Source organism: Diceros bicornis, chromosome 18 (genome assembly GCF_020826845.1).
Source record: "Diceros bicornis minor isolate mBicDic1 chromosome 18, mDicBic1.mat.cur, whole genome shotgun sequence".
Classification (NCBI taxonomy): domain Eukaryota; kingdom Metazoa; phylum Chordata; class Mammalia; order Perissodactyla; family Rhinocerotidae; genus Diceros; species Diceros bicornis.
Genome location: NC_080757.1, coordinates 36,596,541 through 36,610,482, shown reverse-complemented (window position 1 = coordinate 36,610,482; position 13,942 = coordinate 36,596,541). Strand labels below are relative to the sequence as shown.

At 58.9% G+C, this 13,942-nt stretch overlaps 1 protein-coding gene across 1 annotated transcript; it reads left to right on the top strand.

Moving 5' to 3' along the window:
• Window positions 1-4,079: 4,079 nt before the first annotated feature.
• On the top strand, window positions 4,080-7,558 carry NXPH3 (neurexophilin 3). Its single transcript, XM_058559356.1, has 2 exons — window positions 4,080-4,155; window positions 6,531-7,558. Exons 1-2 carry the CDS (start codon window positions 4,102-4,104, stop codon window positions 7,233-7,235), a joined length of 759 nt encoding a protein of 252 aa, XP_058415339.1. The 5' UTR covers window positions 4,080-4,101; the 3' UTR covers window positions 7,236-7,558.
• Window positions 7,559-13,942: the final 6,384 nt, after the last annotated feature.

The following is a 13,942-nucleotide window of genomic DNA, read 5'->3' as shown; positions in this document are numbered from 1 at the left end:
CCCGCCTCTCCTCCTGGACCTCTCCACTTCAGCTGGCTCAAGGGCATCTGCTCTCTGCCTTTCAAACCCTCAGGAACCCCATTTCCCATTCGTTCGATAAGCACTGATCAGGCACCCACTGTGTTGTTTTCTTTCCTGCGTACTGGGGAGACAGGGAGAAGAGAAGGGTATAGACAGGTTTCTTCCAAGGGTGAGACTGAAGCAGGTGAGAGCAGCAGAGATGCTAAGGAAATGCCCAGCCGGCCCACATTCAGGATGCAAGTAGGCGTCGGGAGGCTGGGGGCTCAGGGCTGGGACTAGTGCATTGAGTTCTGTCCCCTTCATTGAGCATCTGCTGTGTGCAGGGCGTGGTGGGGGAGGGAGGCTGGGGGACACGGAGAGGTGAGCCTGAATGGCAGACACGCCTGGCCTTACCTCCAGCACAGCTGTGCACAGAGTTCACTGAGTCTGTGGTCTGTCTTCTCACCCTGGGAGCAGCCCGAGGGACCAAGGTTGGGTTCAGTTGCCGGAGGAATCTTGGCCAAACCCAGTGGTCACTGTTCAGACTCTCCCTTGCCAGGCTGCTCTGCTCCTTTGAGCTGCTAATCATCCCTCTTTCCTGATACTCTCCACACATCAGAGTTTATCTAAGGGAAATCCAGAGGCCACCTCCATCAGCATCACCTGGGATGGGGGCAAAAATGTGTGGTCCTGGGCTGCCATCTACCAACTAAGGCTCCCTGGGGTGGGACCCCAGAATCTGCATGTGTACAATAACCCCACTGCGCTCCGCACACCCAAGTGTGAGAGCCCCACCGCTCCTGCTGCTTCCAGGAGCAGCCCACCTGCCCTCCTTGGCCCTGGCTGCTGGGTCCTGCATGGGACCCCTCAGGCGCTGCTCTTCCTCTGCACCCCTTAAATGCCAGGGTGCCCAGGGCTCCCCCATGCAAGCCCCTTGCTCCCCTTGTACGCTCACACCTCCAGCACCCCGAACTAGACTTTCTTCTGCCCTTGAGTGGCCAACGGCACCCAGCCTTGACACGACCAAAGCTGACTCCACCACCCGCTCCCCAGAACCCACCTTCCTCCCCTCCCCGCCCACGGTGCCCATCTCAGCAAGCATCCCGCCTTTGCCCAAGCCAGAAACTTGGGTATCGTACTCAACTCCCTTTCTCTTCCTCCCTCATCTCAGCAACAGTCAAATCCCGATTATTTTGCCTCCTAAAGATGTCTTCAGTCTCCCCTCTCTCTCACCCCAGAACACTGCATTTATCTCCTAACTAGTTCATTCCCTCTCCCTGCCTTTGGTCTCTCCTTTTTCCAGTGAATTCTCCAAAAGCTTTCTAAAACGCAAATCTGACTATAATCACCAGCCCCCTTAAAACCCTTCAAAAGATCCTCAAGGTCCAACCCCTTGACTGACACATGAGACCCTCCATCAGGTGGTCCCCGCCTCCTCCTCCAGCTTCCTCTCCTCCCCTCTGTGCTCCAGTAACAGCAAACTGCTTCCAGCTCTAGCCTCCAGACCTTTGACCAGTCAGTGGCCCCTGCCAGGAAGCCCTGGCCTGGCTGACTCCTCCTCACAACTTCAGCATCACCTCCTCCAGGAAGCAATCCCTGGCTCTCCCTTCCCCTTCGGATGTCCTCCGTGCATCCACAACAGGGATCTGGTATTCCACTCACCACACTGAATGGAAATCATCGAGTTCCGTGTCTCGGTTCCACACTACCCAGTGAAATCCTTGAGGGCAGGGATGGTGTCCTATTCATCTCTATATCCCAGCCCCTGGCCTGGTGCCTGGCACCAAGGACAGGCTCAGCCGGTGGTCGACAGATGAATGCGGAGGGGAAACTTGAAGGAAGGGAGAGCCAAGAACGGCCGAGAGAGTAGTGAGGGCAAGCCTGGCAGGAGGCACAGCCAGAGCAAATGTGTGGGAAGTAGAAAATCGAGAACTTCCCTTTATTGCACTCCCACGGCTGCCCGCCAGCCATTGTGCCTGTGCTTCGTTTGCACATTTTGTCTCATTTCGTTCTTGCAACAACAGATCAGGACACCGGCATCAGAGAACCAAAGCAACCTGCCCAAGGTCACACAGCCGGGCCTGGAGTGGAATCCAGGACTGTCTGGCCTGAAAACCTGTGCTCTTTCTGCTGGGCCACACTGCTCTCCTGAGGTCAGGACCTTCCGGAGATGGACAAGGAGCGGGCCCAGCTACGCCTCTGCCCAGTTGAGCACCAGAACCAGCTGCCCACGCTCAGGCCGACAGCTTCTTCCTCCCAGCCAGATCAGAGGCTCGGAGGCCAGACAAGGATTTATCTGTTCCTTCCTTCCCCAGCTTTGGGGGTCTTTGACTAGACATGCATGCCCCCACCACCACCACGAGGAAAGGACTGCTGCATCCTGGTACCGCCCAGGGTACCTGGGGAATGCAGGGGGTTCTGTGATGCTGTCTGGGTTCTGCAGAATCTGTCTCCCTCATCGCACTTGGCCCAGGCTGATATTAAGATTCATCTGCATTCCCCGTGCACCCGCCTGGCAGATGGTGGGGGAGGAGGCTGGGTGCATGCTGGGGGCTGCAGCCAGAGACTGAGCTGGGCCTCGAGGGCCACAGAGCAGACTGCCCACCCATCGTGCCCTGTGGGCCCAGCCCTGGCTGGGGCCTCTCCAAATGCTGGGGTATCTCCTCACCCTCACAGCCTCCAAGGGCTGCTAGGACCTGACCTTTGCTTTTTCTAAGGACTAAAGGGAACCTGACGTTCCAGGAAGGAAACGTGGAGATGAGTGGGGGTGATGGAGGATGGGCCCTCGCCTTTGGGAATCTCAGATCAGGGTCTTGTTCTTCCTGCCCCAGAGGTTTGCAGAGACAAGAGATAACCAGGGACCCCGCTGGGGTAGGAGTCCCAGTTTGGCGACTCCCTGGGTCACAGGGAGGGTAAATAGTGAAGAACGGAGGTACAGCTGCCAGGGAGGCCTTGCCCCCCCTCACTCCCCAGCTTCCCAGGAGGCTCACTCCTGACCCCAGCCCCAGAATCCAGCCTGGCCCCCAGCGGCCTTTGCAGCCCAGGGCTCCAGCCAAAAGTTTCCTGTCACAGTGGTTGGATTGAGAAGTGAGTGGAGGGAGAAGGGTTATCCCAGCCCCTCTGAGTAAAGTAGAAGAGGAGAAAAACTGACATTACAACAAAAGGAGTACAGGCTAGACACCTAGAAGAACTTCCCTCAGCACAGAAGCAAGTCTTGCAGAGAGAAAGTGGACTGCGGAGACAGGCTACATTATTGACGTTCTCTTTTGGCTGTTGGAATAGGTTTGGAAAAAATGATCTTACAAATTCCAAGTCTCCTGGGGTTGAGGGCAAGGCTGCAGATGCCCGCTACGGGGAAACAGGCGCCCTGCCAGAGGGTGGAAAAGGTAGTGTCCCCATCTTCGGGCCACTACCCTCTCCCTTCCTTGCCAAGAGTTATTCCGCCCCCGCGTCCTGCCCCTTCGCCCTGGGTCCCGGGCTGAGGGCCGGCAGGCGAGGAGTTAACTCCGGAGGTACCGGCTGGGCTCGCTGTACCTGCCGCCGCCGCCGCCGCCGCGGGTGGGAGGGACGAGGAAGCGGGAGCCGCCTGGGCGCCAGGAGCGCTCCAGTCTGGCGGGGTGCTGCGCGGGGAGCGGCGGCAGGGGCTCGGCGCGGCCAGGGGCGTCCGCCAGGGGGCGCGCCGCGACGGGGCGGGAGGGGCCGTCTGGTCTGGGGAATTAGCACCAGGGACGGGCGCGCGCTCGGGTCCCCAGCACATCTGGACGAGAGCGACGCCGCTGGAACCGAGGGGGGCGCCGAGCGCAGATCTGCGGAGCGGCAAAGCCACCGCGCAGCTGGGGCCCTTCGAGGCGCTTGGGGCGCACATCTAGTACCTCGAGAGGGGGCCGCGCCGCGCGCAGCTGGACCAGGGGAGGGGGCGGCGGCTGCACAGCTGGACCGAAGGGGGCGGGGTCGGTCCTGGGCGGCTGGCAGAGGGGAGGGCCGCGAATCGCCGGGGACTGGAGCATGGGACGGCGCGCCTGAAAGAGCGAGGGTGAGGAAGGGGCCTGGGACCCCGCAAGGAAAAGAGGAGAGACAGGGGCCCGAGAGCAAAGGAGGAAGATGCAACTGACTCGCTGCTGCTTCGTGTTCCTAGTGCAGGGCAGCCTCTATCTGGTGAGTGGTCTGGGGAGCGGCGCGGAGGGGCGGGGGCCCGGAGGATTGGGGGAGAGCGCGGGAAGCTTCCGAGCCCGGAAACTTTCTCCCTTCCCCCCCACATCCCCGGGATAGTGGGGAAGCCTGGAGGCTGGGAGAGAGGGCGGGTCCGAGGCCGGAGACTGTGCAGAAAGGGTTAATAGGGGCGGGGAGAGGGTGCTTGGCTGGCCCACCCACTCGGTTGCTGGTGGCGGGAGGTGCGACCAGCACGAGGGAAAAGGCCGGCAGCCGGGTCGCCAAGGGTTACTCGACCCCTTCGCGGCGCCCCGAGCCGTGCGGAAGGGGGTTGGGGGTGGGTGGTGGAGCAGAGGACCTGCCAGGTCAGGGGGCGTGGGCTTTTCCCTGACCTCGGGGGCCCAGAGGGCCCGGGGCTCTGGGTCCCCCTGCGCGCAGGCAGGGGGCGGCCCCTGCGTCCCTCGCTCTCGCCTTCCCTCTCGCTCCCTCCCTCCCCGCCTGTTGTTTTCCTCTCCTCTCCCGGCTGCGCGCAGCCCGAGCCCCACAGGACCTGGGCAGGCGGCTCCCGCCCCGGGCGCTCGCGGCGGCTGAGCGGGGCGCCCAGAGCCCGCTCCCCGTGCGCTCGCTCGCGGCTTCCTGGCGGCCCAGAAGTCCACCCCAGACCCCAGCCCGGGGCTCAACTCCCCTCCGACCTAGCGCCCGCCGACCTCCCCCCCGCAATCCTCTCGTGGAGAGCCCTCAGCCCCACATCTGGAGCTGCCCCTTTCCTCAAAACAATAATCCCCTTTGCCACTGTATGGAAGAACCCTTCCCTTCTCAAATCCCACTTACAGCCCTTCTACCCATCCTCCAGCCATTCAGCTGTGACCCCCAGGGTCAAGTACACACAGGTCTGCAGCCTTGAGCCCAGCCCCCAGGAGCCTCCCCTCTTGGCTGGCCCTTTACCCCACCCCCTGGGGCCTGGCAGGCAGGGCCACCATACATATCCGCGGGCATGGCCAGAACAGAGGGCATGAAGACCCCAAACCTCTTTGGAACCCTCTAGACCCCAGCCCTCAGGCCTCCCTCATCCTCACCCCCGAGTCACCAGCAAATCCAGATGCTGCCCAGCTGTGAGCTGGTGCCCCTGGTGCTGGTAACACAGACACATAGGGTGAGTACTCTCTTCAAAGGCTGAGCAAACACATGCCTGCCGGCTGCCCTCAGGAAACCTTGTCCACGCCCTGATGCCCTTCAGAGCTGTCCTGTGTCTGAGCTCTGTCAGGCGGTCCCACTGGCCCTCCTTGCAGCTCCTCCAGGAAGCCTCCCTAGGTGTCGCCTGTCACTGGAGCTGATCCTGCAGGCTGGCCGAGCCTCCGCAGAGTTTTACAGGAGATTCCGGGTGGGGTTGGGGCTTGGATAAAACCCCTAGAAAAGGACACATCTGGTCTGTGAGGCCGGGCGCGTGCGGTGGGATGGGAGGGCTGACCCTGTGTTACTTGGCTTTGTAGCGATGTAAGCTTGAGTCCTGGTGTCCTCATGTGTGAAATGGGAATGATCAGAACTCCTACCTCCTAGTGCAAGTGATGTCCTGGTGTGTCATCGTCAGTGGTTCCCAGAGGAGTGTTTGGCTTTCCACACCCTGGTCATCCCTCCGGGTCTCCCCCTGGTCCTCCTGCCAAAACCAAAACTGTATTTGTGCTGAAGAGAGAATTTCACTGGGTTCCATTTTCTTATTCCATTGTCTGTTGGTTTCGCCTCTGAAAATAGAAACTATCCTGGAGTAGGATGGTGTCTCATCCAACAGACTAGGAAATCCCACAAGGCAGGGGCTGTCCCTCTGCTGTCAGACCCGGGATCTCCCAGCCTAGGGACGGTGCTTTCCTATCTGACTTGGGGATCACTGAGGGCAGGGACCAGGCCTCCCCCGTCAGCCTGGGACTTTCCCAGCGGCAGGGACTCTACCTCTCCTGTAAGACGGGGACCGTGTCTGCACAGGGATATGCTTCTGCCATCAGATGGGGGCTTCCCCGGGATCAGGAGCTAGGCCTCCCCCATCAGGCTGGCAACTCCCTAGGGGTAGGGGCCGTGTATCTCTGTGCCGTGGTCCACTAGAGAGAATTCTCGACCATCCTTCCAGACTTTGCATAGTGGCAGAGGCAGGACAGTGAGGAGAGGAGGTGGGACTGACCTGAGTGTCAAAACACGAGATGGGACCACAAACACAAGACAGATTGCACACTCACCCGCCAGCCATACCTGGGCAATGTGCAGGGCCCTCTCAGCCCAAGTTAGTGGAAGGGACAGGCAGAGAGATGACGCTGGTGGTGGGAAGCGGGAGACCAGAGCTCCTGGGTCCTCTGGGGACAGGGCTCTCACTCTCCTCCCAACTCCCTCCACAGGTCATCTGTGGCCAGGATGATGGTCCCCCTGGCTCAGAGGACCCTGAGCACGATGACCATGAGAGCCAGCCCCGGCCCCGGATGCCTCGGAAGCGGGGCCACATCTCACCTAGGTCCCGCCCCATGGCCAACTCCACTCTCCTAGGGCTGTTGGCTCCACCTGGGGAGGCATGGGGGGTTCTTGGGCAGCCTCTCAACCGCCCGAATCACAGCCCCCCACCCTCGGCCAAGGTGAAGAAAATCTTTGGCTGGGGCGACTTCTACTCCAACATCAAGACCGTAGCCCTGAACCTGCTCGTCACTGGGAAGATCGTGGACCACGGCAACGGGACCTTCAGCGTCCACTTCCGGCACAACGCCACGGGCCAGGGCAACATCTCCATCAGCCTCGTGCCCCCCAGTAAGGCTGTAGAGTTCCACCAGGAGCAGCAGATCTTCATCGAAGCCAAGGCCTCCAAAATCTTCAACTGCCGGATGGAGTGGGAGAAGGTGGAACGGGGCCGCCGGACCTCGCTCTGCACCCATGACCCAGCCAAGACCTGCTCCCGAGACCACGCTCAGAGCTCAGCCACCTGGAGCTGCTCCCAGCCCTTCAAAGTCGTCTGCGTCTACATCGCCTTCTACAGTACGGACTATAGGCTGGTCCAGAAGGTGTGCCCGGATTACAACTACCACAGTGATACCCCCTACTACCCCTCTGGGTGACCCTGGCAGGCCACAGAGGCCAGGCCAGGGCTGGAAGGACAGGTCTGCCCTGCAGGAGGCCATCTGTCTGGACACTGGGCAGGGAAGGGGATGGGCCTCAGGCAGGGAGGCGGGTGGAGAGGAGGAGATGCCAAGTGGGGCCAGGCCAAGTCTCAAGCGGTGGGGAAGGGGTCCTACGTGCTGGCCCCAGCCTGAGGTTGTGGAGCGGCCAGGACACGGGAGCACTGGAGGAGGAGTGAGTTCTCAGTGCAGCCTCACAGCGTTCCCCGCTGAGCAACAGGCAGAGGCTGGATCCAGGAGGCTCCTGGGGCGAGCAAACCAGTGTGGCCCCAGTAGAGTCATGGAGAGGAGCCTAACACCTTGGCTCCCTCCCTGCCATCCCGAGGAAGGGCAGCAATAAGCAGAGGGGTGTTACATCAGCGGGGCCACCAAGTAGGCGATGAAGAACAGCTGAGATGGGGCTTCCTGGGGGCCGACCCTGGGCGTGGGGGCGGGAGGAACTGTCCAGCCCCGCCCAGTGGGCAGCCCCAAGCCCCTTGTCCTGGACTGTGGACCGAGCTTGGCTTGAGGCTGAAGTGGTGACCTTTGGCGTCTTCGATGTCTTGACAAATAGACCCATCTGCCCCCAGCCAGGCCACCGCTTTCCAAAATTTCCTCTCCTTCTGTTGCTCCCCACCCACCCTCGTGCTGAAGGGACACCCATCCTTAAGCTGAGACAGAGGGCGATCGTGGTTCTCCCAGCACCAAGTTGAAGCCCACCCATGCACTGTGTGTCCCTCCTCCACCCCACCCCCTGCTGGCTCCTCTAGGAGCATCCTTGTCCAGCGAAACATCCTTCAATAGCCAGCCTTGCCTGTCAGATGGGGGCTCACCCGGATAGAGATGGTGCCTCCCCTCTCGGCCCTTGGGGCCATCAGCAGCTCGGGGCTGGACTGTGGAGGGTGTGCTGGACCTGTTCCATAGTGTCTGTCTCTGGGTGGGGGAGGGGAGGGAGGTCTTGTGAAATCACCTGATTGTCAACTTCTTGTTCTTGGAGCAGGAAATAAAGGTTTCCCGAGGCATTGGATTCTGAGTTGTCCGGGGGGGGGGGGGAAGGGCCTCGGCTGCCCTGTGGTCCAGCCAGCATTTCTTAGACGGCAGCAGGACATTTCCTGGAGACCAGAGCTGCAGGCTCCAGCGCTGTTGGAGCTGATGATGCTCACCGAAGGCTTCAGGGCGTCATCTCCAGCCCCCTTTCCAAGCTGTCAGGAAAGCTGAGCGAACACTGTGCTTGGTGCTGGTAGGGGGTGGGGGCGTGGGGCATCTGCGAAGCAGCTTGCAGAGGAAGAGCTGGCAGGTGGGATGGGTCATAGAAGGGTGTTCCTCGCTACCTCCCTGGATTGCCATCTGGGTGGGCCCAGCGGGCGTCCTAGCTCTGTCAGTATTGTGCCCTGTGGCCTTGGGCAAGTCCCTTCTCCTCTCTGGGTCTCTTTCTGTTCCTTCTCTATAAAATGAGGAGCTCGCCCAGCCCAGAGGTTCTCGAATGTGAGTGGGCGTCTGAATCACCGACAGGGTTCATTAAAACACACATTTCTGGGTCCCATCCCATGGTTTCTAACTCAGTAGGTTTGGGGTGAGGCCTAAGGAATTTGCCTTTCTAATGAGTGCCCAGGTAGACGCTGAGGCTCCTGGCCCAGGAGCCACACTCTGAGGACCGCTCACATGACCTCTAAGTTAGTTTCTGGCTCTGGCTCCTTGGGATGAGGAGACCCCTGATGCTCTCTCCCAATGGAGATTTCCACCTGCTTCTCCTGGGGCAGTCTCCTGGGAAGGGTCCCTGCAGAGAATCAGGAGGATTGGGTTTTCAATCTGATGACGTGCTAGTGGAGGAGCAGGCCAGGGTGGAGTGGGGACAGAAAGGGGGTTGAAAGCAGCCGTTTCCTGCCCCAGCCAATAGGAGGGCCTCGGAACATGGCTGCAGCGGCCCCTGGTCTGGGAGTTTGCTGGGCCCTTCGGGGCTCAGTGAGGGGAAGGTTGGGGTCCCCACTACCAAGATCACAATGCCCTCTCTGGAGGTCATTCTAGGTCTGCTTTCTTGAGAGGGCAGCGCTCAGGTCCCCAGGGTCCCCTTGGCTGTGTAGCCACAGTGATGAGAGTCCTAGCATGAGGGTCAGATGGTCTGCCACCCCCAGCCTGTCTCCCCTGCCCACCTGCACAGAGCAGTGCCTCTCACACTGCAGAGCAGAGCTGGGCCAGGCCTTAGAAGCCACTTTGGTGCAGGCCCACATTGGATGAAGTGACCCAGGAAGGGCATGTGACGTGAGCTCACACTGCTATTCCAGCTTCTTTGCCCTGCACCGTGCTTCCTGGGGCCATCTCCTCTGAGCAGAGATTTGAGACACAGCCCCCCCACACACACACACTCTTCCCTGGCACTCTCTCCCTTCCCACCCTGGGGACGGGTGCTTAGTTCGGAGAGGCCCAGGGGCATTGGGGTTGCTGGAATCTCGTCCATTGTCCCACCTGTGGACGCCCACTGGACACCAACCAGGAGCACCTCCCACAGCCCTGTGGGCACTGGAGGAAGAGTAGAACGGCGGTAGCTCTAGGCCCCTCCTCCATCTGGCCTGGCTGAACTGTCAGCAGGACTTGGGGGCTCTCTGACCCACCCCCTCTGGCTCCTCTCCTCCCGCGGAGAGCCAGATGCTGCCGACAGCTGGAGGGCCGGCCTGCCTGGCACACAGCTCTGCCTGCGCAGGGGGTGGGTTCATTTTAATAACTTCATTTCGCCCGCGTGCACACTCCGCCGCCTCATCTCTCCTCTTCTGTCTGCCCGGTAACCCGGCTGCTCTTCTCAGCTAGTATCTTGCTAACAGATTTCTTCCCAAATCATAATTCTTTTGGAGTATCCCTCTGGGCCCTACTCTTCTTGCCATCACCAGATACTTCCTGCCCCCCTTGGTTCTCACAGGGGTAAGGGGTCCATCCCACTGCCTCTGGCTATAACGGCACCGACCTCTGCCCCCTTGGTGAGCGATGTCCAGGAGGATGGACCTCTGCCCCTGGGGGATGGACGCCCAGTCACTCACTGCAAAGTGCTTGGACCACCCACTCTTGCCATTCAGACACTCACAGGAGAGCAGATTCCTCAGGAAGGAGCTTGTCTCCTCCCCTAGAGAGAAGTTCCAGATCCTACCCTGGCCCCACGCTTTGGCCTCCTCCCCGACCGCCCCTCAGTGAGCGGGCTGCTGGTCCCATGGTCCTCCTCCTCCATCCGCTCAACCCGGCTGGGGAGCTGCCCCCCGGGGGTCTTGTCTCCTCCATCAAGTGGAGCTTCCGGGACAAGCCTACCAGACTGGGGGCCCTTTGAGGTCACGGCCGCTATCTCCCCTTCAGACTGGGGAGCCCCTGGGGCCAGGGTCTGTGCCTCGCTCATCAGACTGGAGTCTCCCTGAGGCCAACAACTGCAATATGATGCAGGGAAAGCTCGTTCTTTTCTGAGCATCGGAACACCTGCAGGCCGCCTCTGCCCTTCAGCCTCGTGCACAGGTGCTGTCTGGGCCTTGGCATTCCCATCTCTAATGGGGTGAACCTTCCCGGCAGTCTGTGAAGCTAATAAGAGGGCATGCACATTAGGTCAATTAGCAACAAGGCTTGATGAAGTTTAGGGCAAAAGTGAATGGGTGTCCGGGTCCCTCCTCCCGCTTCCCTCCTCTCTCCCCCCGTTTCTTCTTCCCCGGGATGAGCAAGCGGGAACTGAGTCACCCCCTCCCCATCCTTGGCAGGAATGCTGGCGACCTAGCATGCGACAGACGCCGGTGGCGAGGCCCATTGCTCAGAGATGCACGAGGTGGTGGGTGGGTAGGGAAGCTGGGGGCAGGGTGTGTACGGGGGTAGAGGCAGCTGAAGGTCATGGGGTGACCAGGGACCTGATTATCGAGTAGGTATGTGTAGGGGGTTGTGGAGACATAATGAACCAGTTGCTCTGTGGTGGAAGTGAGCCAATGTCATGGCTGGGAGTGGGAGAGAGAAATGTTACTTCTGAAGATTCTGAGTCCTGTGGAGAACCGGGGGGCGAGAGAGGCACCAACAGCTCCACCAGGCGGAGGTAAGATCGAGTGGTGGTGGCACCTGCCGATTATGCCGAAGTCCTGGAGTGGCAGCTGCCCCCATCACCAAGACACAAATACCAAAGGAGACCCAGCACTCAGCAGTTGGGGGCTGGGTTCTGGTTCCACAGGGGACCCTGTTTGCTGTTGGTCTCCAAGCTCAAAGGCCAACCTGATAATAATCCAAGTGAAGGGTGCCTAGTTCAGTCTCCCAGTCCATAATCTCAGGGCCACCTGGCCAGATGGTCCCAAGGAACGAGCTGGCACCTCCTGAACCACAGAGGCTGCCAGCGAACTGGCAACATGAATGTTACAGGAAGATGTTTCTGGGTCCCAGTCCTGGGTCTGTAACTTATTAGCTGAGGGGCTTGGACAAATGACATAACCTCCCAGAGCCCCCTTATGTGAAAAACTAGGGATCTCCCTACCTTGGAGCATTGTTAGGAAAATTAAATGAGTTGCTCAACAAATGTTTCCTCCTCCTCTTTGCTTTTGGAGGTGGGTTTGTGTTGACTTTCACCTTGCTCCTGGTGTGGAGAGGCGAAAGGGGCCCAGGCTGGAGGTGGGAGACCTGGGCTCCTGTCCTGGTTCTGCCCCATATTGCTTGTGGCAGAGACTGCTAATTGTCCCTTAAGATCCATTTCCCCTTTCTCCATAGTAATGGAATTCTCCATTTTTAGCTGGGCACATGGCTGCCTGAAATAAATACTACGTTTCTCTGCCTCTCTTGCATCTAGATGTGGCCATCTGACTAAGATCTGGCCAGTGACATGTAAAACAAAGGGCTACTTGGCAACTTCCAGAAATCTTAAAACAGTTAATATATACTCTTGCCCCTTCTTCTTCGTTCCCTCCTCCATCCTGCTGCCTGGAATACGTATGTGATTGCTGGAGCTCTAGCTGCCATCTTAGACCATGAGGGATAACAGCCACGCCGTAGAAGTAGCAGAGCAATGAGCTGGAAGAAGTCTTGGTCCCTGAAAATTTTGTGGAATAGAAATATCATACCAGCCCAGGGCTGCCTACCTCCAGACTTTTATGTGAGAGGAAAATCAAATTTCTCTCTCATATCTATCAAATTTCTATCTTGTTGAATCTCCATTTCTTTCAGTTAAATCCAGCTCTACCTGATTCAGTGTTTGAGCACGTCACTTCTGTAGGCCTCAGTTTCCTCATCTGTTGAAATGAGATAATGCTCACATATCTTGTCATACTTCAGAGAGGTTTTATAGACTCACAGGCAAGAATGAACTTGGGAAAGTTCTGGTCCTCCCCCTCTCTGGCATCCAGGCACACAGCCTCCACTTTGGGAGGTGAAACAAGTTGCTTCTGCATTGCAGGGAGCCCCTGAGAGGCTCGGAAGGATTCTCTACCCGTCTGAAAGGCCTCCAGTCCCCAAATCAGCCCCCACACGTCTGAGTCCCCAACCACATTGTGATGTTGGTGACACACAATCCTCGTTAAGGGCCTGACTGATCCCAGCCAGATGGGATCCTAATTTAATTAAAACCCTCTAATTACCTGCAACAACACAGCTTTGGAAGTCCAATGCAGAAGGGGCCTGTGATGGGAGGGGAATGGTCGACAGGGCAGAGTAGTGACTGCCCTTCCCTCAGTTAGGGAAGCCAGGGTGCCAGGCGTTTCTCCCACCCAGCCGGGTGGGCACAGACTGCATGGAGCAGCCGGTGTAGCCCGTGCGTCTGGCTCAGTCGACAGCCAGGCAGGGGAGTGGGGCGAACCAGGCCCTTGGGAGCAGAGGACCAGGCTCTTGAACCTGAAGCTGCCGCTGTTGGCTTTGTGCTTACACTGAGACTAGCACGGGGTCCTGAGACCCTGGCCCTGTGCAGGACATTCCGGGAGGAGCAGGCGTGGTTCTAATTCCTTCTGAAGTGGCCTGGCTTAAGAAACAGAGGTACCTCTGCATCCACAGAGGGAAAGCGAAGCCCCTGCAAACAAGGTCTTTCCTCAAGATGTTACCCACCTGGGGAGGGGGAATGAAAGGGAGTGATATAGGTGGGCTGCGGAGGCACCATGTGGTTTCTGGGGGACTAGTAAGCCCCCCCGCCCCCCGCCCCGTGGAACTAGGCCTCAACTGGCTCCTCCCTGTGAAGGCAGAAGGAAGGAGCCCTTCTGGCCCTCGGGCCAGGCCAGAGCCTGCCAAGCCTTGGCAGGGGCAGACTCAGAAACCCAGACCCTGTGAGCTGGGCTATTTTTAAGCCTTGTGGACATCATACATTAATACCCTTCTGTTCTCCCTTAGTACTTATTCATTCCACAAATATTGTTCAGTACAGCCTCTGAAAGTTCCAGCTGGTCTCCACGGTGCCAGGAGATCCAGGGGAAGAGGTTTTGGTCCACACTTGAGCTGTAGCCTTAAAGGAAATGTTCTATTGGGGTCAGTTTGATGTCAGTGGCTGGAATTGAAGCAAGAAACCCCGAGAGGAAGGAGAAACTCAAGGAGGAAGGGTAGGAGCCACTAGGCCCCCCAACTCCACACCCCAAGGTTCTCCTTCCAAAGCTGAAGCCCAAGGCTCTGCAATTTTCTCTATGGAACACACTCCCACAGACCTAGGTCTTTTTGCTCCCACCCTTCCATCACTGTCCTCTCTTCCAGCATCC

Excerpts from the sequence above, each read along its gene's own strand:
- NXPH3 (XM_058559356.1), top strand. The coding sequence starts at position 4,102 with ATGCAACTGACTCGCTGCTGCTTCGTGTTCCTAGTGCAGGGCAGCCTC. Across the intron at positions 4,156-6,530 it reads TGCAGGGCAGCCTCTATCTG|GTCATCTGTGGCCAGGATGA; the intron begins GTGAGTGGTCTG and ends CTCCCTCCACAG.